This window comes from Chiloscyllium punctatum, chromosome 32 (assembly GCF_047496795.1).
Source record: "Chiloscyllium punctatum isolate Juve2018m chromosome 32, sChiPun1.3, whole genome shotgun sequence".
NCBI lineage: Eukaryota > Metazoa > Chordata > Chondrichthyes > Orectolobiformes > Hemiscylliidae > Chiloscyllium > Chiloscyllium punctatum.
Window position 1 is genome coordinate 33729918 of NC_092770.1, and position 19928 is coordinate 33749845.

The 19928-nt window shown below is 48.6% G+C and overlaps 1 protein-coding gene across 14 annotated transcripts in view; it reads right to left on the reverse strand.

The window, feature by feature from the left end:
- Window positions 1-19928, reverse strand: part of nav3 (neuron navigator 3) — a 927909-nt gene that overhangs the window by 231205 nt on the left and 676776 nt on the right. For all 14 annotated transcript variants that reach the window (XM_072552054.1, XM_072552051.1, XM_072552053.1 and 11 more), the window contains one exon: window positions 9576-9691. In XM_072552054.1, the coding sequence (XP_072408155.1) occupies window positions 9576-9691 (116 nt within the window). The remainder of the gene's footprint in view (window positions 1-9575; window positions 9692-19928) is intronic.

Here is a 19928-nt window from a genome sequence, read left to right on the forward strand (position 1 = left end):
TAGTCAGGATCAGATGTTAATGAGGATGAGATTGAACATAGAACATTCCAGTGCAGTACAGGCCCTTCAGCCCTCGATGTTGCACCAACCTGAGGAACCAATCTGAAGCCCATCTAACCTACACTATTCCATTTTCATCCATTTATTTATCCAATGACCATTTAAATGCCCTTAAAGTTGGCGAGTCTACCACTGTTGCAGGCAGTGCGTTCCATGCCCCAACTACTCTCTGAGTAAAGAAACTACCTCAGACATCTGTCTTATATCTATCACCCCTCAATTTAAAGCTATGTCCCCTTGTGCTAGTTATCACCATCTGAGGAAAACGGTTCTCACTGTCCACCCTATCTAACCCTCTGATTATCTTATACGTCTCAATTAAGTCAACTCTCAAATTTCTCTCTAACGAAAACAGCCTCAAGTCCCTCAGCCTTCCCTCCATACCAGGCAACATCCGAGTAAATCTCGTGGAGGCTGGTACAATTGCAACATTTAAGAGGTATTTGGATGGGTATATGAATAGGAAGGGTTTGGAGGGATATGGGGTGCTGGCAGGTGGGGACTAGATTGGGTTGGGATATCTGGTTGGCATGGATGGGTTGGACCGAAGGGTCTGTTTCCGTGCTGTACATCTCTATGACTCTATGACTATACTTCCTATAATGCGGTGACCAGAACTGTACGCAATACTCTCCAAGTGCAGCCGCACCAGAGTTTTGTACAGCTGCAGCATGACCTCATGGCTCTGAAACTCAATCCCTCTACCAATAAAAACTAACACACTGTATACCTTCTTAACAACCCTATCAACCTGGGAAACAACTTTCAGGGATCTATGTACATGGACACCAAGAACTCTCTGTTCATCTACACTACCATTAGCCCAGTACTTTGGATCCAAAGTGAATCACCTCACACTTTTCCACATTAAACTGCATTTTCCACCTCCCAGCCCAGCTCTGCAGTTTATTGATGTCCCTCTGCACCCTACAATATCCTTTGTCACTATCCATAACTCTACCAACCTTAGTGTCAACCGCACGTTTACTAATCCATCCTTCTACACCCTCATCGTATTGATTAGATTAGATTAGCTTCCCTACAGTGTGGAAACAGGCCCTTCAGCCCAACAAGTCCACAACGACCCTCCGAAGACTAACCCATCCATTTCCCTCTGACTAATGCACCTAATCTATGGGCAACTTAGCATGACCAATTCACCTGACCTGCACATCTTTGGACTGTCGGGGGAAACCAGAGCACCCGGAGGAAACCCACGCAGACACGGGGAGAATGTGCAAACTCCACACAGACAGTTGCCCGAGGCTGGAATCGAACCTGTGATCCTGGTGCTGTGAGGCAGCAGTGCTAACCACTGAGCCACCGTGCCGCCCTCCTGGTCATTTATAAAAATGACAAACAGCAATGGCCCCAAAACAGATCCTTGCGGTACACCATTAGTAACTGAACTCCAGGATGAACATTTCCCATCAACCATCACCTTGTCTTCTTTCAGCCAGCCAATTTCTGATCCAAACTGCTAAGTCACCCTCAATTCCATGCCTCTGTATTCTGTGCAGTAGCCTACCATTGAGTGGAGAAGGTGTTGCAGGAAATGGTGGGTACAGTGGCAGAGAGAGAGTGAGTGTGAGGTATCAATGAGAAGATGGTGACACATCACTGGCAGAGTGGAGAAGGTCATTGATCTTCTTCCTACATTGGATGCATTGCTTCAGAGACTGCACTGGCCTGGATGGTAATCCTGGTACAGGTTGGCGTGGTTCCAGCAGAACGGCATCCTCTGATGACCTGGGGAGAATACAACATCCTGTCTCTGCAAAACCCCATCCCCATCAGCAGCATCTCCACGTCCCTGCCCACAAAGAGAGGCACCAATTTCCCATTGTCTGCCACGTCCAGGGATCACCAGCCGGAATGTAGTGCAGCCAGCAGGTATAGATGTCAATCAAGAGTCATTAGCTGAAGATTCTGATGAACTGTACCATACAACAGGTCAGTCAATTACAACAGGACAACATTTACATCGACTGCACTTGTGTTAAGCTAACTACTATTTTTGTTTTGATTTTTACTGATATTCTTGGTGGTTCACCCCTCACCCTGTTTTTCCCATAGGCCTCATTATTTCTTTTGCATGACTTTTAATAATATGGTGTTGCATGGGAATGCAACTCCGGCGTTACAGGAGAATATACCTGTATTGCAAAAGGATTACAGTACAGGAGCAGTGAAGCCTTGCTTCACTTCTACAGGAGTTTGGTTAGACCACTCCTGGCGTACTATGTGCAGTTTTGGTTTCCTTACCTCAGGAATTACATTATTGCCATAGAGGGAGCGCAACAAAGGACCACTGGACATATTCCCGGGATGATGGGACTGTCCCATGGAGAGAGATTGGGAAAACTGGGCCTGTAATTCAAGAATTTCGAAGGGTGTGAGGTGATCTCATGAAAACCTTCAAAATACTTAAGGAAATAGAGTTGGGGGTAAGTGCAGGGAAGATGTTTCCCCTTGGGTGGGGAGTCTACAACTAGGAGGCACTGCTTAGAATAAGGGGGATTCCACTTAGGTCTGAGATGAAGAATTTGTTTTTTAAACTCAGAGTTGTGAACTTTTGGAATTTTCTGACACAGAGGGCTGTGATTGTGTTCCCGGTAGAGATGGATAGATTTCTGATTCCCATTGGACTGCAGTGATATGGTGATGAGGTGGGTGAAAGGCATTGAATATTTGATCAACCATGATATTATAGCATGGCAGAAGAGGCTCAAAGGGCTGAATGGCCTTCTTCTGCTCCTTATGAGGGTCTGAAAAAATCACTGGAGAATTTGAAATCTTTTCTTTCTTTAAGTCCAGGATATTGAAGAAGGCACCATAAACATTCGATCAGCATTGTTCTTACAATAATCAGTCACTGCACCATTTCAGCACAAGGCAGTGACAAACAGGACAGTCTACTGAATTCATGAATTCAGTTCATGAATTCTATTTCTTTTCATTCCATCCATGACTGACAAAATGCAGTTTATAGTTTGAGAGTTAGAGAACAAATAACATTGTTTCACAGCTTTGAGAATAGAAGTGTTGTTATATACAGCTTGCTTTTCCTGCCAATATTCCACTTCCTTCTGGTCCCACCTCAAGCATCTTAGCTTTATAGGAGCTCTAAGGAACCATGAACAATTTCATGGGAGATTCATTCATTTCTGTTTTGCTAAAATTGAAAATGTTCTTCCAAATAAAACAACATTGATCAGACTCAAGAATGCAGGAAACCACAAATGGTTTAATGAACATCATGGGAAATAAAACCCTATCATTTACAAGGGCATGACATTTGAATTAATTAGAGGGAAGAGTTTGACCGCAGCTCTCTTCATGTCTCACACTTTAACCCACAAACTGTGAAGGCAGTCCTATACCTGCTGGCCTGATACTCACATCAGCAAATGCAAGTAATATTTAAATAAACCAAAAGGTCTTTAGTGCGAACGTGCAGGCATTATAGCCCCAAAAATTAGGATAGAATCCCTACAGAATAAAAACCAAAAGCATAGCAGATGCTGTAAGTCAGAAACAAAAGCAGAAATTGCTGGAAAGACTCAGCAGGTCTGGCAGCATCTGTGGAGAGAAATCAGAGTTAGCGTTTCAGAACTGAGGAAGGGTCACTGGACCCGAAACGTTAACTTTGATTTCTCTACACAGATGCTGCCAGACCTGCTGAGCTTTTACAGGAATTTCTGTTTTAGAATCTCTACAATGTGGAAACAGACCATTCGGCCCAACAACTCCCCAGCAACCCTCTGAAGAGCATCCCACCCAGACTCACCCCCGTCACCCTATCCCCTGCATTTCCCATGACTAACCTACATATCCCTGGACCTGTGGGTAATTTAGCATGGCCAATCCACCTGACCTGCACATCTTTGGACTGTGGGAGGAAACCGGAGCACCCAGAGGAAACCCACACAGACGCAGGGAGAATGTGCAAACTCCACACAGACAATCACCCAAGGCAGGAATCGAACCTGGGTCCCTGGTGTTATACTAACCACTGAGCCACTGTGCCACCCAGAATGTTGAACTCAAGTTAATAAAATGCCCCAATTTATTTCCCTATTAACGTCAGAATGCCTAGAAACAAAGACCATTTGGCCCCCAAGCCTGTGCCAATCCTACAAAATGGGAGACCAATCAGATCCATTCCCTTTGTCCTTTCTGCATAATGTCAGCTGTGGGTCAGTTGATTGAACTCTGTGTCACAAAGTGTTTGATTCAAACAGTCTGAAAAGTAGGATGACATCAGCACTGAGGGAATTCTGCATTGTTCCAGGTGCTATATTTTGGGTTAGACATTAAACCAAGGTTGTCAAACTGCTTATTTATCTGGAAAATATCCAACAGCACAACTGTCTGGCAAAGTATGGAGTTCTGCAGGGTACTCACCTCAACCCAATTACAGAATCAGATTCTTTGATCACTTTAACATTGCTGTTTCATGGCCTTTGCTGGGTGATAGTTGGTTCACCTCTTTCAACATTATAACAGAGTGGACCCTTTGAATAATACTCCACGAAATGTAAACCACTTTGGGATACTCTGAGGTTGTGAAAGAGGCTACATCAAGCCACAATTTCTTTGACAATCCCCAATGCTACATCAGTAAGTCTCATTTCTGAGCACTGTGTGAAGTAAGACTGTCTGTACCATCGCTCATCATGGGATGGGTTTGCTGCCAATATCCTCCTTTCAGACTGGCTTAGTTTGATGTGATAGAGGAAACTGAATTGCTCATCTAATGAGAAGATGCTGTAGTCTGAACCAAGATGCAGCTGATTACACATTCGGGAGAAGGCACCAGCTGATATGACAGACATTATTACAGAGACTACAAGGAGCAACAGATGGTTGGGTTTTACTTATTCAAATTCCAAAGTTGTTCTCCTTGAAATCCACATAATACAGAGGGTGGCATATTGGGAATACTTTGTTGTCGCTTGCTGGCCAGCATTGATTGGCTGTCCCTTGAAGAGACTTGGTAGCCATTGGTACAACTGAAAGGCTTGGGACACCATTTCAGAGAGCAATTGAGAGTCAACCACATTGTGTGGTTCTGGAGTTACTTAGAAGCCAGACCAGGTAAGGATGGCAGATTTCCTTCCCAGAAGGACATTAGTGAACCAGATGGGGTTTTCCAACAATTGACAATGGTTTCATGGTCATCAGCAGATTATTAATTCCAGATTTTTTTTTATTGAATTCAAATTCCACCATCTCCCATAGCAGGAATCGAACCCAGCTCCCGAAAACATTAACGGAGTTTTTGGCTTAATAGTCGAGCAATAATGCCACTAGACCATCAATTATCACTTATTTATATTTAAATCAATGAAGTAAGTATTTGAAGGTACATAAGACTTTGGACATTTTATGGGTTTCATGATGATTAATGTGTACTGTAAGCAATTTACAGAAAAATCGAGTGACTTTGGGAAAAGTGCCAACCAAATCTTTCAAGATGACAAGAGATGGGGTTTATTACCTCAATTACTGGAAAATTCAGCTTTGAAAAGATTAGGAGGCCTCTAGGTTACTAGTTGCAATCTTTTCTCAACTTAGAATTTGTTTCATTGACCCATGGGTCATTAAGAAAGATATCTCAGAAGCCACCCCTTCCTGGAAGTCCTTTCTTAGAGAAGGTCCTTGGAACCTGAACAGAGTCTCCAAATACGAGTATTTCTGCTTAGTCGATGAAACCGGGAAAGCTAGAGAATGACCATATCCTGACGGCTTGAATCCAGAATGCTTACATTCCGAGTTGAAGATCTGCAATCAGTCTATGACTGTCAGCAATTCAACTTTGCCCACAAGAAATCCCAATGTGGAGGTGCTGGTGTTGGACTGGGGTGGACACAGTTAAAAATCACACAACACCGAATCCTATTCTAAAAGATGAAAGACTTAACAGCAATCTAGGTGTGTTCAATATACCATTTCAGTTGCATGACACTGTAATCTTTTGCTATAAATTCGCTGTCTTATGATCCTACTCCACAACCACCTGATGAAGGAGCAGCGCTCTGAAAGCTAGTGCTTCCAAATAAACCTGTTGGACTATAAACTGGCGTTGAGTGATTTTTAAGTTCGCCCACAAGAAATCCAGCAGACGTGAGACATGGTCGGATTCTACCCTTTACTCCCAGATCTTTGGTCCACAGGATATTTTTATAAAAATCTTTTTAAAAAATCATCCCTGTAGAGACTTGTCTTACTGCGTTGTGTACGCATGCCTGAGTATGAGGTTTCAATTCCAGATTTTAATTTAGTGTTAACCAAAGTTTGCCACATGTTTTTAGTTTTGTTTTTAGCAAACTGATTACTTTGAGTTGGGTAAGGAAGCTGGTGAATTTTTTTTATTCTGGATACTGGTGCAAAAAGGAAACATCAACAACTGAACCAACTCATTTGCTTGTGGAGTAATGGAGTTTGATTGTGACAGCAATCCTTTAGTCACAGATGTAGCATTGGTAGTTAAAGCTCCCCTACTCCTAAGCAGTAACCCTTTCAGACCCTTACACTCTTATACAACAGCCAGATTGTTCCAGGATTTATGGGAACAGTTTATTGGCCTTTCCCTTTTTAGTCAACCAGTTTGAAGAGGCAATAACTTTAAGATAACAATCCCCAGACTATTTGTAAATACAACAGGTGGTGATGTGAGGGAGATAGTGTGGCCACTGCTGGAACAGGTCAAATATTTGGTGGGCCACAATAAAGCAAAGATATTGGGACATAAATTCAGAACGTAGTATCCAATTAGTTGAACAGGGGGTAAGAACAAATTACACATAAAGGCCGGAGTTTGATGGGGTAGATTAGACGGAAGCTGCAGTTGGCGGGGTGGGGGGGGGTTGTGGTGGGGGCAGAGGGACTCAGAAACTTTTCCAGAATTTCTCAGCTCACACTAACACTAACAGCCCATATCTACTGTTATTCCTGAGCGTCTTGTCCCAACTTTAATGTTTGTGGCTTGGCTTCAAATTGCCACATCGTCATCCTGATCATTATCCGACTGATGTGTTTCCAGATACATTTCAGTTCCCAGATCCATCATTATCTGCTCATTAGCCAAAATAAAAATTTTCCAACAGCACTAAAGGACAGGACCGCTCAAAGAAACACAAGTATCTTGCTTTACACAGAAAGCCCTTCCCATTTACCTCAACAATTTCCTCAGTCATTTATGATTCCAGAAAAAGAAATTATTCCCTGGCCGTGTGTATCCTGTCTCCTCAATAACTGACACCATCGCCATACAGGAGGCACTGGCAAACAGGGTGGGTCAGCTCAAACCCAACCCTTCAGCCAGCACTCAAACATCACCAGAGGCTGGGAGAGGTTGTCAACAGAACCATCAAGAGGCTCTTTGTCACTAATTGCCCGCTCGCTGACACTCAGTTTGGAGAAACCCAACATGACTCAGCACCTAACCTTATCGTTTTTTTGTATTCATTTGTGGGGCATGGGTGTCACTGGCTGGGCCAGCTTTTAATCCCCATTCCTAACTGCCCTCAAAAGGTGGGACTGAGCTTCTTCTTAAACTGCTGTAGTTCACAGCTTTACACAAAACATGGACAAAACAGGGCAGGTGAGAGGGACAGCCCTTGACATCAAAGCTCCAATTAACCGAGTGTGGCACCAAGGAGCCCTGGCAAAACTGGAATCAATGGGTATCAGGGGGCAAACTCTCCAATGGTTAGAGTCATACCTGGCATAAAGGAAAATGGTTGTGGTTGTTGGAGGTCAGTCATCTCAGCTCCAGGACATCTCTGCAGGAGTTCCTCAGGGGAGTGTCCGAGGCCCAACCATCTTCAGCTGCTTCATCAATGACCTTCCCTCCATCATAAGGTCAGGAGTGGGGATGTTCGCTGATGATTGCACAGTGTTCAGCACCATTCACAACTCCTCAGATACTGAAGCAGTCCGTGCTCAAATGCAGCAAGATCTGGATAATATCTAGGTTCGGGCTGATAAGTGGCAAGTAACATTCACACCACACAAATGTCAGGCTATGATCATCTCTAGCAAGAGAAAAACTAACCATCACTCCTTTACAGTCAATAGTATAACCATCGCAGAATTCCCCACTATCAACATCCTGGGGGTTACCATTGGCGAGTAACTCAACTGGACTCATCATATAAATATAGCAGAGGTAAAAACAATGACTGCAGATGCTGGAAACCAGATTCTGGATTAGTGGTGCTGGAAGAGCACAGCAGTTCAGGCAGCATCCAAGGAGCTTCGAAATATAAATATAGCAGCTACAAGAGCAGGTCAGAGGCTGGGAATACTGTGGTGAGCAACTTACCTCCTGACTCCCCAAAGCCTGTCCACAATCTACAAGGCACAATGCAGGAGTGTGATCCAATTTCCCCCACTTGCCTGGATGGGTGCACCTCCAACAACACTCAAAGCTTGATACCATCCAAGATAAAGCCATACACACTTGATTGGCACCACATCCACAAACATTCACTCCCTCTCCCACCGACACTCAATAGCAGCAGTGTACACTATCTACAAGATGGCCTGCAGAAACTCACCAAAGATCCTCAGACAGCACCTTCCAAATCCACAACCATTTCCATGTAGAAGGACAAGGGCAGCAGATACATGGGAACACCAGCCCCTGCAAGTTCTCCTCCAAGCCACTCATCATCTCGACTTAGAAATAGATTGCTGTTCCCTTAGTGTCACTGGGCCAGAATCCTGGAATTCCCTCCCTAAGGGACATTGTGGGTCTACCTACAGCACATGGACTGCAGCGATTCATGAAGGCAGCTCACCCCCACCTTCCCAAGGGGCAACTAGGGACAGGCAATAAATACTCGCCCAGCCAGTGACATGTGTGACACATAAACAAATTGAAAATAACTGAGGCCCCCCTCAGATAGACACAAAAGAGTTGACACACCATCTGAAGATGAATGTGGAGTTCCCCCCCGTGCATTGTCTCTCATCCAACACCATCAACAAATTGTCCCCTAGCTGTTTGTGGGATCTTGCTGTGTACTAGCTCGCTGCTGCATTTCCTGCATTGCAACACTGCACTTTGAAACACAATTCATTAGATGTTAGGGGGTTTGGGGACATCCTGAGGATGTGAAAGGTGTTACAGTAATGGAGGCTGAACCTTTTCTGATACTGAAACACAACTAACACTTGGAATGCTACAGTGCACTGGCCCGGCTTTGAATTTCACAACAGTCACAGGGAAGGATCTCACGGGTCCCTACTTGTTTTGCTTATATCGAAAACAAACAGAAAGAGACACTCAAACTCTTCATTAATTATCAATCCAGTTTTGGACTGTCCTTGTTCAAAATTGATGTTATAGCAGCAACTGCATTGATTCCTCACTGCCATCGCCATCTCCTCTCCACCCAGGGGAGAGACCGGTCGCTTTTCTCTCTGCAGGAGGACAGTCTGAAACAGGAGAAGTTTGTAGCACATTTCTGAACAGAACGGTGAAAGTTAATCAGACCACCTACCAGAAATCTCTTCGAGACACTGTTTGGCAGTTTTGCTGTAAACGGAGTCCATTTTTGTTGGGCTTGCATTTGTGTCACCAGGCAGCAGAGAGGAGCCTTCACTGTCAGAGTGGGTTCTGAAAAATGTATTTCAAAGCTTGCATTAATAATTAATTGCATCATAAAACCTTAAAGTAGGAGGGAGGCCATTCAGTGCATCAGGCCTCTGCTGGCCATTTCAAAACATTTGCTAATTAGCCCCATTCTACTGCTTTTCAATTGGAGCCTTTTTATTCACATTTTTGAAGATTTATTCAAATCCCTTTGAAAGGTGTAATTGAAACGGCTCATCCTGCCCTTTCAGCCTGCGCATTCCTGATTGTGACAACTTGATGTTGTACAATGAAACTCCCATTTCTGCCCAGTTCTTTACCTAATTATCTTCAATCTATCAACTCTGGTCATTCGAAACGGTTTCATCCAATTTTATTCCATTGATACTTCTCATCATTTGAAACACCACTGTTTAATTTCTCCTTAACTATCAAAATAGGATCAGCTGAACACTCTCTGGTTTCTCCCTCAAAATGAAATCTTTCCTCCTTGAGATTTCTGATAAATTTGTTCTTAGACAGTCAGAGAGCTGTACAGCATGGAAACAGCCGCTTTGAACAAACTCCACCAGATATCCCAACCCAATCTTGTCCCACCTGCCAGCACCCGGCCCATATCCCACCAAACCCTTCCTATTCATATACCCATCCAAATGCCTCTTAAATGTTGCAATTGTACCAGCCTCCACCACATCCTCTGGCAGCTCATTCCATAAACGTACCACCCTCTGCATGAAATAGTCGCCCCTTAAGTCCCTTTTATATCTTGCACCCCCCCACCCCTTCTCCCTATACCAATGTCCTCTCATTTTGGCCTCCACCACCCAAGGGAAAAGACCTTGTCTATTCACCATATCCGTGTTCCTCATGATTTTATAAACATCTGTAAGGTCACACCTCAGCCTTGGATGCTCTAGAGTAAACAACCCCAGCCTGTTCTTCACTGTTGAGAAGATGACCACACCTCTCCGATCGCGGGATGCAGACCCTGGCGTGGGGGACAGTTACAGAGTCAGACGGCAACATTACACCTGGACACAGTTAACCATGGGGGACAATGAGGGGGACAGAGTGGGGGACAGAGTGGGGGACAATGAGGGGGACAGAGTGGGGGACAGAGTGGAGGACAGAGTGGGGGACAGAGTGGAGGACAGAGTGGGGGACAGTGTGGAGGACAGAGTGGGGGACAGTGTGGGGACAGAGTGGGGGACAGAGTGGGGGACAGTGTGGAGGACAGAGTGGGGGACAGAGTGGGGGACAGAGTGGGGGACAGTGTGGAGGACAGAGTGGGGGACAGTGTGGGGGACAGAGTGGGGGACAGAGTGGAGGACAGAGTGGGGGACAGTGTGGGGGACAGTGTGGGGGACAGTGTGGGGGACAGTGTGAGGGAACAGAGTGGGGGACAGAGTGGAGGACAGAGAGGGGGACAATGTGGGGGACAGAGTGGGGGACAGAGTGGGGGACAGTGTGGGGCACAGAGTGGGGGACAGAGTGGAGGACAGAGTGGAGGACAGAGTGGGGGACAGAGTGGGGGACAGTGTGGGGCACAGAGTGGGGGACAGTGTACGGGACAGTATTGGGTCCACTGTGGGGGACAGTGCATGGGACAGTATGGGGGACAGTATGGGGGACAATGAGGGGGACAGAGTGGGGGACAGAGTGGGGGACAGAGAGGGGGACAGTGTGGGGGACAGTGTACGGGACAGCATGGGGTCCACTGTGGGGGACAGTGTATGGGACAGTATGGGGGACAGTGTGGGGGACAATGAGGGGGACAGAGTGGAGGACAGAGTGGAGGACAGTGTGGGGGACAGAGTGGGGGACAATGTGGGGGACAGTGTGGGGGCAATGTGGGGGACAGTGTGGGGGACAGTGTAGGGGACAGTGTGAGGTCCACTGTGGGGGACAGTGTAGGGGACAGTATTGGGGACAGTATGGGGGACAGTGTGGGGGACAGTATTGGGGGACAGAGTGGGGGACAGTGTGGGGGATAGTGTGGGGAACAGTGTAGGAGACACTGTGGGAGATAGTGTGGGGGACAGTGTAGGGGACAGTATTGGGGACAGTATGGGGGACAATGAGGGGGACAGAGTGGGGGACAGAGTGGGGGACAGAGAGGGGGACAGTGTGGGGACAGTTTGGGGGACAGAGTGGGGGACAGTGTGGGGACAGTTTGGGGGACAGAGTGGGGGACAGAGTGGGGGACAGTGTGGGGGACAGAGTGGGGGACAGTGTGGGGGACAGTTTGGGGGACAGTGTGGAGGACAGAGTGGGGAACAGAGTGGGGGACAGAGTTGGGGACAGTGTGGGGGACAGTGTGGGGAACAGAGTGGGGGACAGTGTGGGGGACAGAGTGGGGGACAGTGTGGGGGACAGAGTGGGGGACAGTTTGGGGGACAGTGTGGAGGACAGAGTGGGGGACAGTGTGGGGGACAGAGTGGAGGACAGAGTGGGGGACAGAGTGGGGGACAGTGTGGGGGACAGTGTGGGGGACAGTGGGGGGGCCAAAGTGGAGGAAAGAGTGGGGGACAGTGTGGGGGACAGTGTGGGGGACAGAGTGGAGGACAGAGTGGGGGACAATGAGGGGGACAGAGTGGGGGACAGTGTGGGGGACAGAGTGGGGGACAGTGTGGGGGACAGTGTGGGGGACAGAGTGGGGGACAGAGTGGGGGACAGAGTGGAGGACAGAGTGGGGGACAGTGTGGGGGACAGAGTGGGGGACAGTGTGGGGGACAGAGTGGGGGACAGAGTGGAGGACAGAGTGGGGGACAGTGTGGGGGACAGAGTGGAGGACAGAGTGGGGGACAGAGTGGGGGACAGAGTGGAGGACAGAGTGGGGGACAGTGTGGGGGACAGAGTGGGGGACAATGAGGGGGACAGTGTGGGGGACAGAGTGGGGGACAGAGTGGGGGACAGAGTGGGGGACAGTGTGGGGGACAGAGTGGGGGACAGAGTGGGGGACAGAGTGGAGGACAGAGTGGGGGACAGAGTGGGGGACAGTGTGGGGGACAGTGTGGAGGACAGATTGGGGGACAGAGTGGGGGACATAGTGGAGGACAGAGTGGGGGACAGAGTGGGGGACACAGTGGGGGACAGAGTGGGGGACAGTGTTGGGGACAGAGTGGAGGACAGAGTGGGGGACAGTGTGGGGGACAGTGTGGGGGACAGAGTGGAGGACAGAGTGGGGGACAATGAGGGGGACAGTATTGGGGACAATGAGGGGGACAGAGTGGGGGACAGAGTGGGGGACAGTGTGGGGGACAGTGTGGGGGACAGAGTGGGGGACAGAGTGGGGGACAGAGTGGAGGACAGAGTGGGGGACAGAGTGGGGGACAGAGTGGAGGACAGAGTGGGGGACAGTGTGGGGGACAGAGTGGGGGACAGAGTGGGGGACAGAGTGGAGGACAGAGTGGGGGACAGTGTGGGGGACAGTGTGGGGGACAGAGTGGGGGACAGAGTGGGGGACAGAGTGGAGGACAGAGTGGGGGACAGAGTGGGGGACAGTGTGGGGCACAGAGTGGGGGACAGAGTGGGGGACAGTATTGGGGACAATGAGGGGGACAGAGTGGGGGACAGTGTGGGGTCAGAGTGGGGGAAAGTGTGGGGGACAGTGTGGGGGACAGTGTGGAAGACAGAGTGGGGGACAGAGTTGGGGACAGAGTGGGGTCCACTGTGGGGGACAGAGTGGGGAACATTATAGGGGACAGTGTGGGGGACAGAGTGAGGGACAGAGTGGGGGACAGTATTGGGGACAGTATGGGGGACAATGAGGGGGACAGAGTGGGGGACAATGAGGGGGACAGAGTGGGGGACAGTGTGGGGGGCAGAGTGGAGGACAGAGTGGGGGACAGACTGGGGGACAGTGTGGGGTCAGAGTGGGGGAAAGTGTGGGGGACAGTGTGGGGGACAGTGTGGTGGACAGTGTGGGGGACAGTGTGGGGGACAGTGTGGGGGGCAGTGTGGGGGACAGTGTGGAGGACAGAGTGGGGGACAGAGTGGGGTCCACTGTGGGGGACAGAGTGGGGAACATTATAGGGGACAGTGTGGGGGACAGAGTGAGGGACAGTGTATGGGACAGTGTGGGGGACAGTGTGGGGGAACAGAGTGGAGGACAGTGTGGGGGACAGAGTGGGGGAAGTGTGGGGGACAGAGAGGGGGACAGTATGGGGGACAGTGTGGGGGACATTGTGGGGGACAGAGTGGGGGACAGAATGGTGGACCATGTGGGTGACAAAGTGGGGGACAGTGTGGGGTACAGAGTGGGGGACAGTGTGGAGGACAGTGTGGGGGACAGTGTGGGGGACAGAGTGGGGGACAGTGTGGAGGACAGTGTGGGGGACAGTGTGGGGGACAGAGTGGGGGACAGTGTGGAGGACAGTGTGGGGGACAGTGTGGGGGACAGTGTGGGGGGCAGTGTGGGGGACAGTGTGGAGGACAGAGTGGGGGACAGAGTGAGGGACAGTGTATGGGACAGTGTGGGGGAACAGAGTGGGGGACAGTGTGGGGGACAGAGTGGGGGACAGAGTGGGGACAGAGAGGGGGACAGTATGGGGGACAGTGTGGGGGACATTGTGGGGGATAGAGTGGGGGACAGAATGGTGGACCATGTGGGTGACATAGTGGGGGACAGTGTGGGGGACAGAGTGGGGGACACTGTGGAGGACAGTGTGGGGGACAGTGTGGGGTCCACTGTGGGGGACTGTGTGGGGTCCACTGTGGGGGACAGAGTGGGGGACAGTGTGGGGGACAATGTGGGGGATAGTGTAGGGGACAATTGGGGGGACAGTGTTGGGGTCTGTGTGGGGGACAGAGTGGGGGACAGTGTGGGGGTCATTGCGAGGGATATTGTGGGGGACAGAGTGGTGGACAGTGTTGGAGACAGTTTGGGGGAGAGTGTGGGGGACAGATTGGGGGACAGTGTGGGTGAAGTGTGGGGAACAGTGTGGGGTACAGTGTGGAGGACAGAGTGGGGGACAGAGTGGAGGGCAGAGTGGGGGACAGTGTGGGGGATAGTGTCGGGGACAGTGTAGGGGACAGTGTGGGGGATAGTGTGGGGAACAGTGTAGGGGACACTGTGGGAGATAGTGTGGGGGACAGTGTGGGGGACAGTATGAGGGACAGAGTGGTGTCAGTGTGGGGGACTGTTTGGGGGACAGAGTGGGGGACAGTGTGGGGTACACTGTGGGGGACAGAGTGTGGGACAGTGTGGGGGACATTCTGGGGGACAGTGTGGGGACGGTGTGGGGGACTGTGTGGGGGACAGTATGGGGACAGTGTGGGGGAACTTTATGGGGGACAGAGTGGGGGACAGTGTGTGGGACAGTGTGTGGAACTCCCAATGGACATTGATGGATTTGTTGGGCAGGTATGAATTAATGTTTTATTTCTTGGGCCTGTATACCTAATGAGATACACTGGAAAGTGTGGCAGATGTGGGTCAATGCAGGGAGGTGTGAGGTGATTCAGTTTGATCCGGAGAACATTGAATGACAATATAAAATAGGGGGTGCAATTCTGAGGGGGGTGCAGGAGCAGAAGGAGATGAGGGTAAATGTGCACAGCTCATTGAAGGTAGCACGACAGGGGGAGAGAGAAATTAATAAAGCACTTTATTAATGGGAGCATAGAGTATGGGGCAAGGAGGTGATATAGAACTTGGTAGACCCCATCTAGTGTGCTGTATAGAGTTATGGGTGTCATACTCTCGGAATGAAGAAGTGATTTACAGCATAGTTCCAGGGGATGGGACACGGCATTGCTGAGGGGAGTTTGCAGAAATTGGGATTGTTCTCCTGAAGAGGCGGCAGAGAGGAGATTTGACAAAAATTTTCACACTCAAGGGACATCTGGACAAAATGGATAGGGAGAAACTGTGGACAGTCACAAAGGGATTGAAAATGGGACGAGACAGATTTCAAGTGATTTTCAAAAGAAGCAAGGGTGACATGAGACAAAAACATGTTCACCCAGTGAGTAGTGAGGGTGTGGGCTGCGCTACCTGGAAACGTGGGGGAGGCAGATTCAACTGAGTCAGGGAGATTGGATAATCATTTAGATAGGAAGAGTATGCAAAGATGGGGGGAAGACATGGGGTTGGAACCAGGTAATGATGGCCATGTGAAGAGCTGGTGCAGACACAATGGGCTGAATGGACTCCTCCCATGCTGTAACTATGCTGTGGTTATGTTACACCCAGACGTGGTCCGATACTGCAGCTGGAAACTAGGCAACAGTTTATAAAAGTTTAGCGACTCCCTTGTTTTTGTACTCTAAGGCTGTTCTCAGGCCTGCAACTCCTACATGACATTTTAATAATTCCCTTGAGTTGGTAGTGTTTTGAAAATTCCATTGTGGATTTTGCTCACACAATGCTGCATTGCACTGATATACCAGAAGATGGAGTCAAGAATGAAATTAAAAGTAATCCATGCTTTAGAACATAGAATGTAGAACAATACAGGGTGGCACAGTGGTTAGCACTGCTGCCACACAGCGCCAGAGACCCGGGTTCAATTCCAGCCTCAGGCGACTGTCTGTGTGGAGTTTGCACATTCTCCCCGTGGGTTTCCTCCTGGTGCTCCGGTTTCCTCCCACAGCCCAAAAATGTGCAGGTCAGGTGAATTGGCCATGCTAATTAGGTACAGGGGTAAACATAGGGGAATGGGTCTGGGTGGGTTGCGCTTCGGCGGGTCGGTGTGGACTTGTTGGGCGGAAGGGCCTGTTTCCACACTGTAAGTCATCTAATCTAATCAATACAGTGCAGAACAGGCCCTTCGGCCCTCAGTGTTGTGCTGAGCTGTGAACCAATCTAAGCCCATCCCCCTACACTATCCCATCGTCATCCATGTGCTTATCCAAGGATTGTTTAAATCTCCCTAATGTGGCTGAGTTAACTACATTGGCAGGCAGGGCATTCCACACCCTTACCACTCTCTGAGTAAAGAACCTGTCTCTGACATCTGTCTTAAATCTATCACCCCTCAATTTGTAGCTATGCCCTCTCACGTTTTAATCCACGTGTGCTCTGTTTCGGTCCACATTGTGCTGAATATCTGACTGCATCTTCCCCCAAACTTCCCCAGCCCTTCCTTCAACCTTGAAAGTAAATGGCCAGGTCTCCCTGTGATATATCTCTGTCACATTAGCCACTTGTTTGTTCCCTTGGGGAGGGTTCTGAAAGCAGTGACAGAAACATCAATGCAGGGGAAGTTCAAACCTGGATCACTGATGTGGAGGGGAAAGAGGGAGTTCCCTGAGCAAGGCTGTAGTTTATGGAAATTAGGGGTGGTTGAGGGACATCGTGTACACGAGCAGGGAGGTGATATTGAACAGGACCCTGGTTAGATCTCAGCCACAGTATGTATACAGCTGTTAAAGACAAGTTATTGGAAAAATGTGGCCACATTGGAGAGAGTGCAGAATCTATGATTCCAAGTGATTTACAGGAATGGTTCCAGGAATGAGAAGCCCTCTGCTCTTGTACTTGTTGGCTGTACGTATTTCCCAGGGAAAGGAAGCTGCTAATCAGCTTGCATGGTCTCTCTGACACAACCCAGTGGGCACTCAGAATCACACAAGATCGGGGTGCAGAAGGAGGTCCTGTTGCTCATCATATTTATCTCAGCAGTTTAACTTGGTGTCAATCTTCTGTCACTTATTTGTAACCCTGCACACTGTTTGTATTTAAATATCCATTCAAAGCTCTCTATGCTTTATGAATAGGTCACTCTACCCATCCCGCCACCTTCAATGCTCTGTGCACATACACCTTCAGCTCCTTCTGCTCCTCCAGCCCTTTTAGAATCATACCTTTTACTTTATTCTCTATCTCCATGTTCCTTATGCCTTCTCACACACTTCTCTGCATTGACCCACATTTGCCACCTCTCCACCAAAGTCTTTCTGAAGTTCGACACCATCCCCCTTACAGTTTACAATCCTCCCATGTTACTGCTTCAAACATTCCCAGGAAGCTCTTTTATTTTTACTCAACAAATCCATGCTGACTCTTCTGAATCAATCCCCATTTTTCTGTGATTAATAATTCCATCACTCAGTTAAACTGCAAAGGAAGACAAGACATAAGGACAGACAAATCCCCTGGGCCAGACGGGATATACCCTCGGTTCCTACAGAAGTGAGGGAAGAGATTGCTGCGCCTTTGGCGATGATCTTTGCATCCTCTGGAGTAGTGCCAGATGATTGGAGGGTGGCAAATGTTATTCCCTTGTTCAAGAAAGGAAGTAGGGATAAATCTGGGAATTACAGACCAGTCAGTCTTACATCTGCTGTAGGTAAATTATCAGAGAGGATTTTGAAAGCCAGGATTTATGATTATTCGGAAAAGCAGAGAGATAGGCAGCATGTCTTTGTGAGGGGCAGGTCATGCCTTAGAAGACTCATTGAATTCTTTGAGCAAGTGACAAAACACATTGATGAAGGTAGAGCAGTGGATGTGGTGTACGTGGATTTTAGCAAAGCATTTGATAAGGTTCCCCTTGTTAAGCTCATTCAGAATGTAAGGAGGCATGGGATACAAGGAAACCTGTCTGTCTGGATACAGAAGTGGCTGGCCCATTGAAGACAGAGGGTGGTGGTAGATGGAAAGTATTCAGCCTGGAGCTCAGTGACCAGTGATGTCCCACAGGGATCGGTTCTGGGACCTCTGCTTTTTGTAAATTTTTATAAAAGACTTGGATGAGGAAGTGGAAGGGTAGGTTAGGAAGTTTGCCGATGACATGAAGATTAGTGGAGTGGTGGATAGTGTGGAGGGCTGCTGTAGGTTGCAATGGGACATTGACAGGATGTGGAGCTGGGCTGAGAAGTGGCAGATGGAGTTCAACTTGGAAAAGTGTGAAGTGATTTATTTTGGAAGGTTGAATTTGAATGCAGAATACACGGTTAAAGGCAGGATTCCTGGCAGTGTGGAGGAACAGAAGGATCTTGGGGTCCATGTTCATAGGTCCCTCGAAGTTGCCACCCAAGTTGGTAGGGGTTGATTAGATTAGATTAGATTAGATTACTTACAGTGTGGAAACAGGCCCTTTGGCCCAACAAGTCCACACCGACCCACCGAAGCGCAACTCACCCAGGCCCATTCCCCTACATTTACCCCTTACCTAACACTACAGGCAATTTAGCATGGCCAATTCACCTAACCTGCTCATTTTTGGACCTTGGGAGGAAACTGGAGCACCCGGAGGAAACCCACACAGACACGGGGAGAATGTGCAAACTCCACACAGTCAGTCGCCTGAGGCAGGAATTGAACCCGGGTCTCTGGCGCTGTGAGGAGGGCACATGGTGTGTTGGATTTCATTAGCAGAGGGATTGAGTTTAAGGGCAGTGAGGTTATGCTGCAGCTCCTTAAAGCCCTGTTTAGATCACACGTGGAGTATTGTGTTCAGTTCTGGTCACCTCATTATAGGAAGGATGTGGAAGCTTTAGAGAGGGTGCAGAGGAGATTGACCAGGATGCTGCCTGGAATGGAGGGAATGTCTTATGGAGAAAGGTTGATGGAGCTCGGGCTTTTCTCATTGAAGTGAAGAAGGATAAGAGGTGACTTGATAGAGGTGTGCAAGATGATGAGAGGCAGAGATAGAGTGGATAGCCAGAGACTTTGCCCCAGGGCAGAAATGTCTATCACAAGGGGACATAATTTTAAGGTGATTGGAGAAAGGTTTAGGGGAGATGTCAGAGGTCGGTTCTTTACACAGAGAGTGGTGGGGTGTGGAATGCACTGCCAGCTGTGGTAGTAGAGTCAGAGACATTAGGGACATTTAAGCGACTCTTGGATAGGCTCATGGATGACAGTATAATGAAGGGGGTTAGTCTGATCTTAGAGTAGGATAAAAGATTGACACACCATGGAAGACCGAAGGGCCTGTACTGTGCTGAACTGTTCGATGTTCTCTGATCTATGTAAGACCATCACCTAGTACCTTCACAGGATTGGCTGACTGTGAGATGGAGACTCAGTTCCTCTGAGTGTAGCTTGCCCTGTGTTGCAAAGATCTGTCAGAGTATGTCCCACTGTCATCGACACAGCATGAGCTGCAGGGCAGTACACAGCACTGATACCTCAGAACCAACTGGTTGAGGGTTCAACCCCCACTCCAGAAATTAAACCATAAAATTCAGACAGACCCACACTCACAGTGTGTTTCTGAACATCTACATACTGAAAGCTGAAACAGAGATGCTGACTCCCATTTTGATGAGAGATTTAACAGAATTACAGCTGGACAGCTGGAACTCTGAA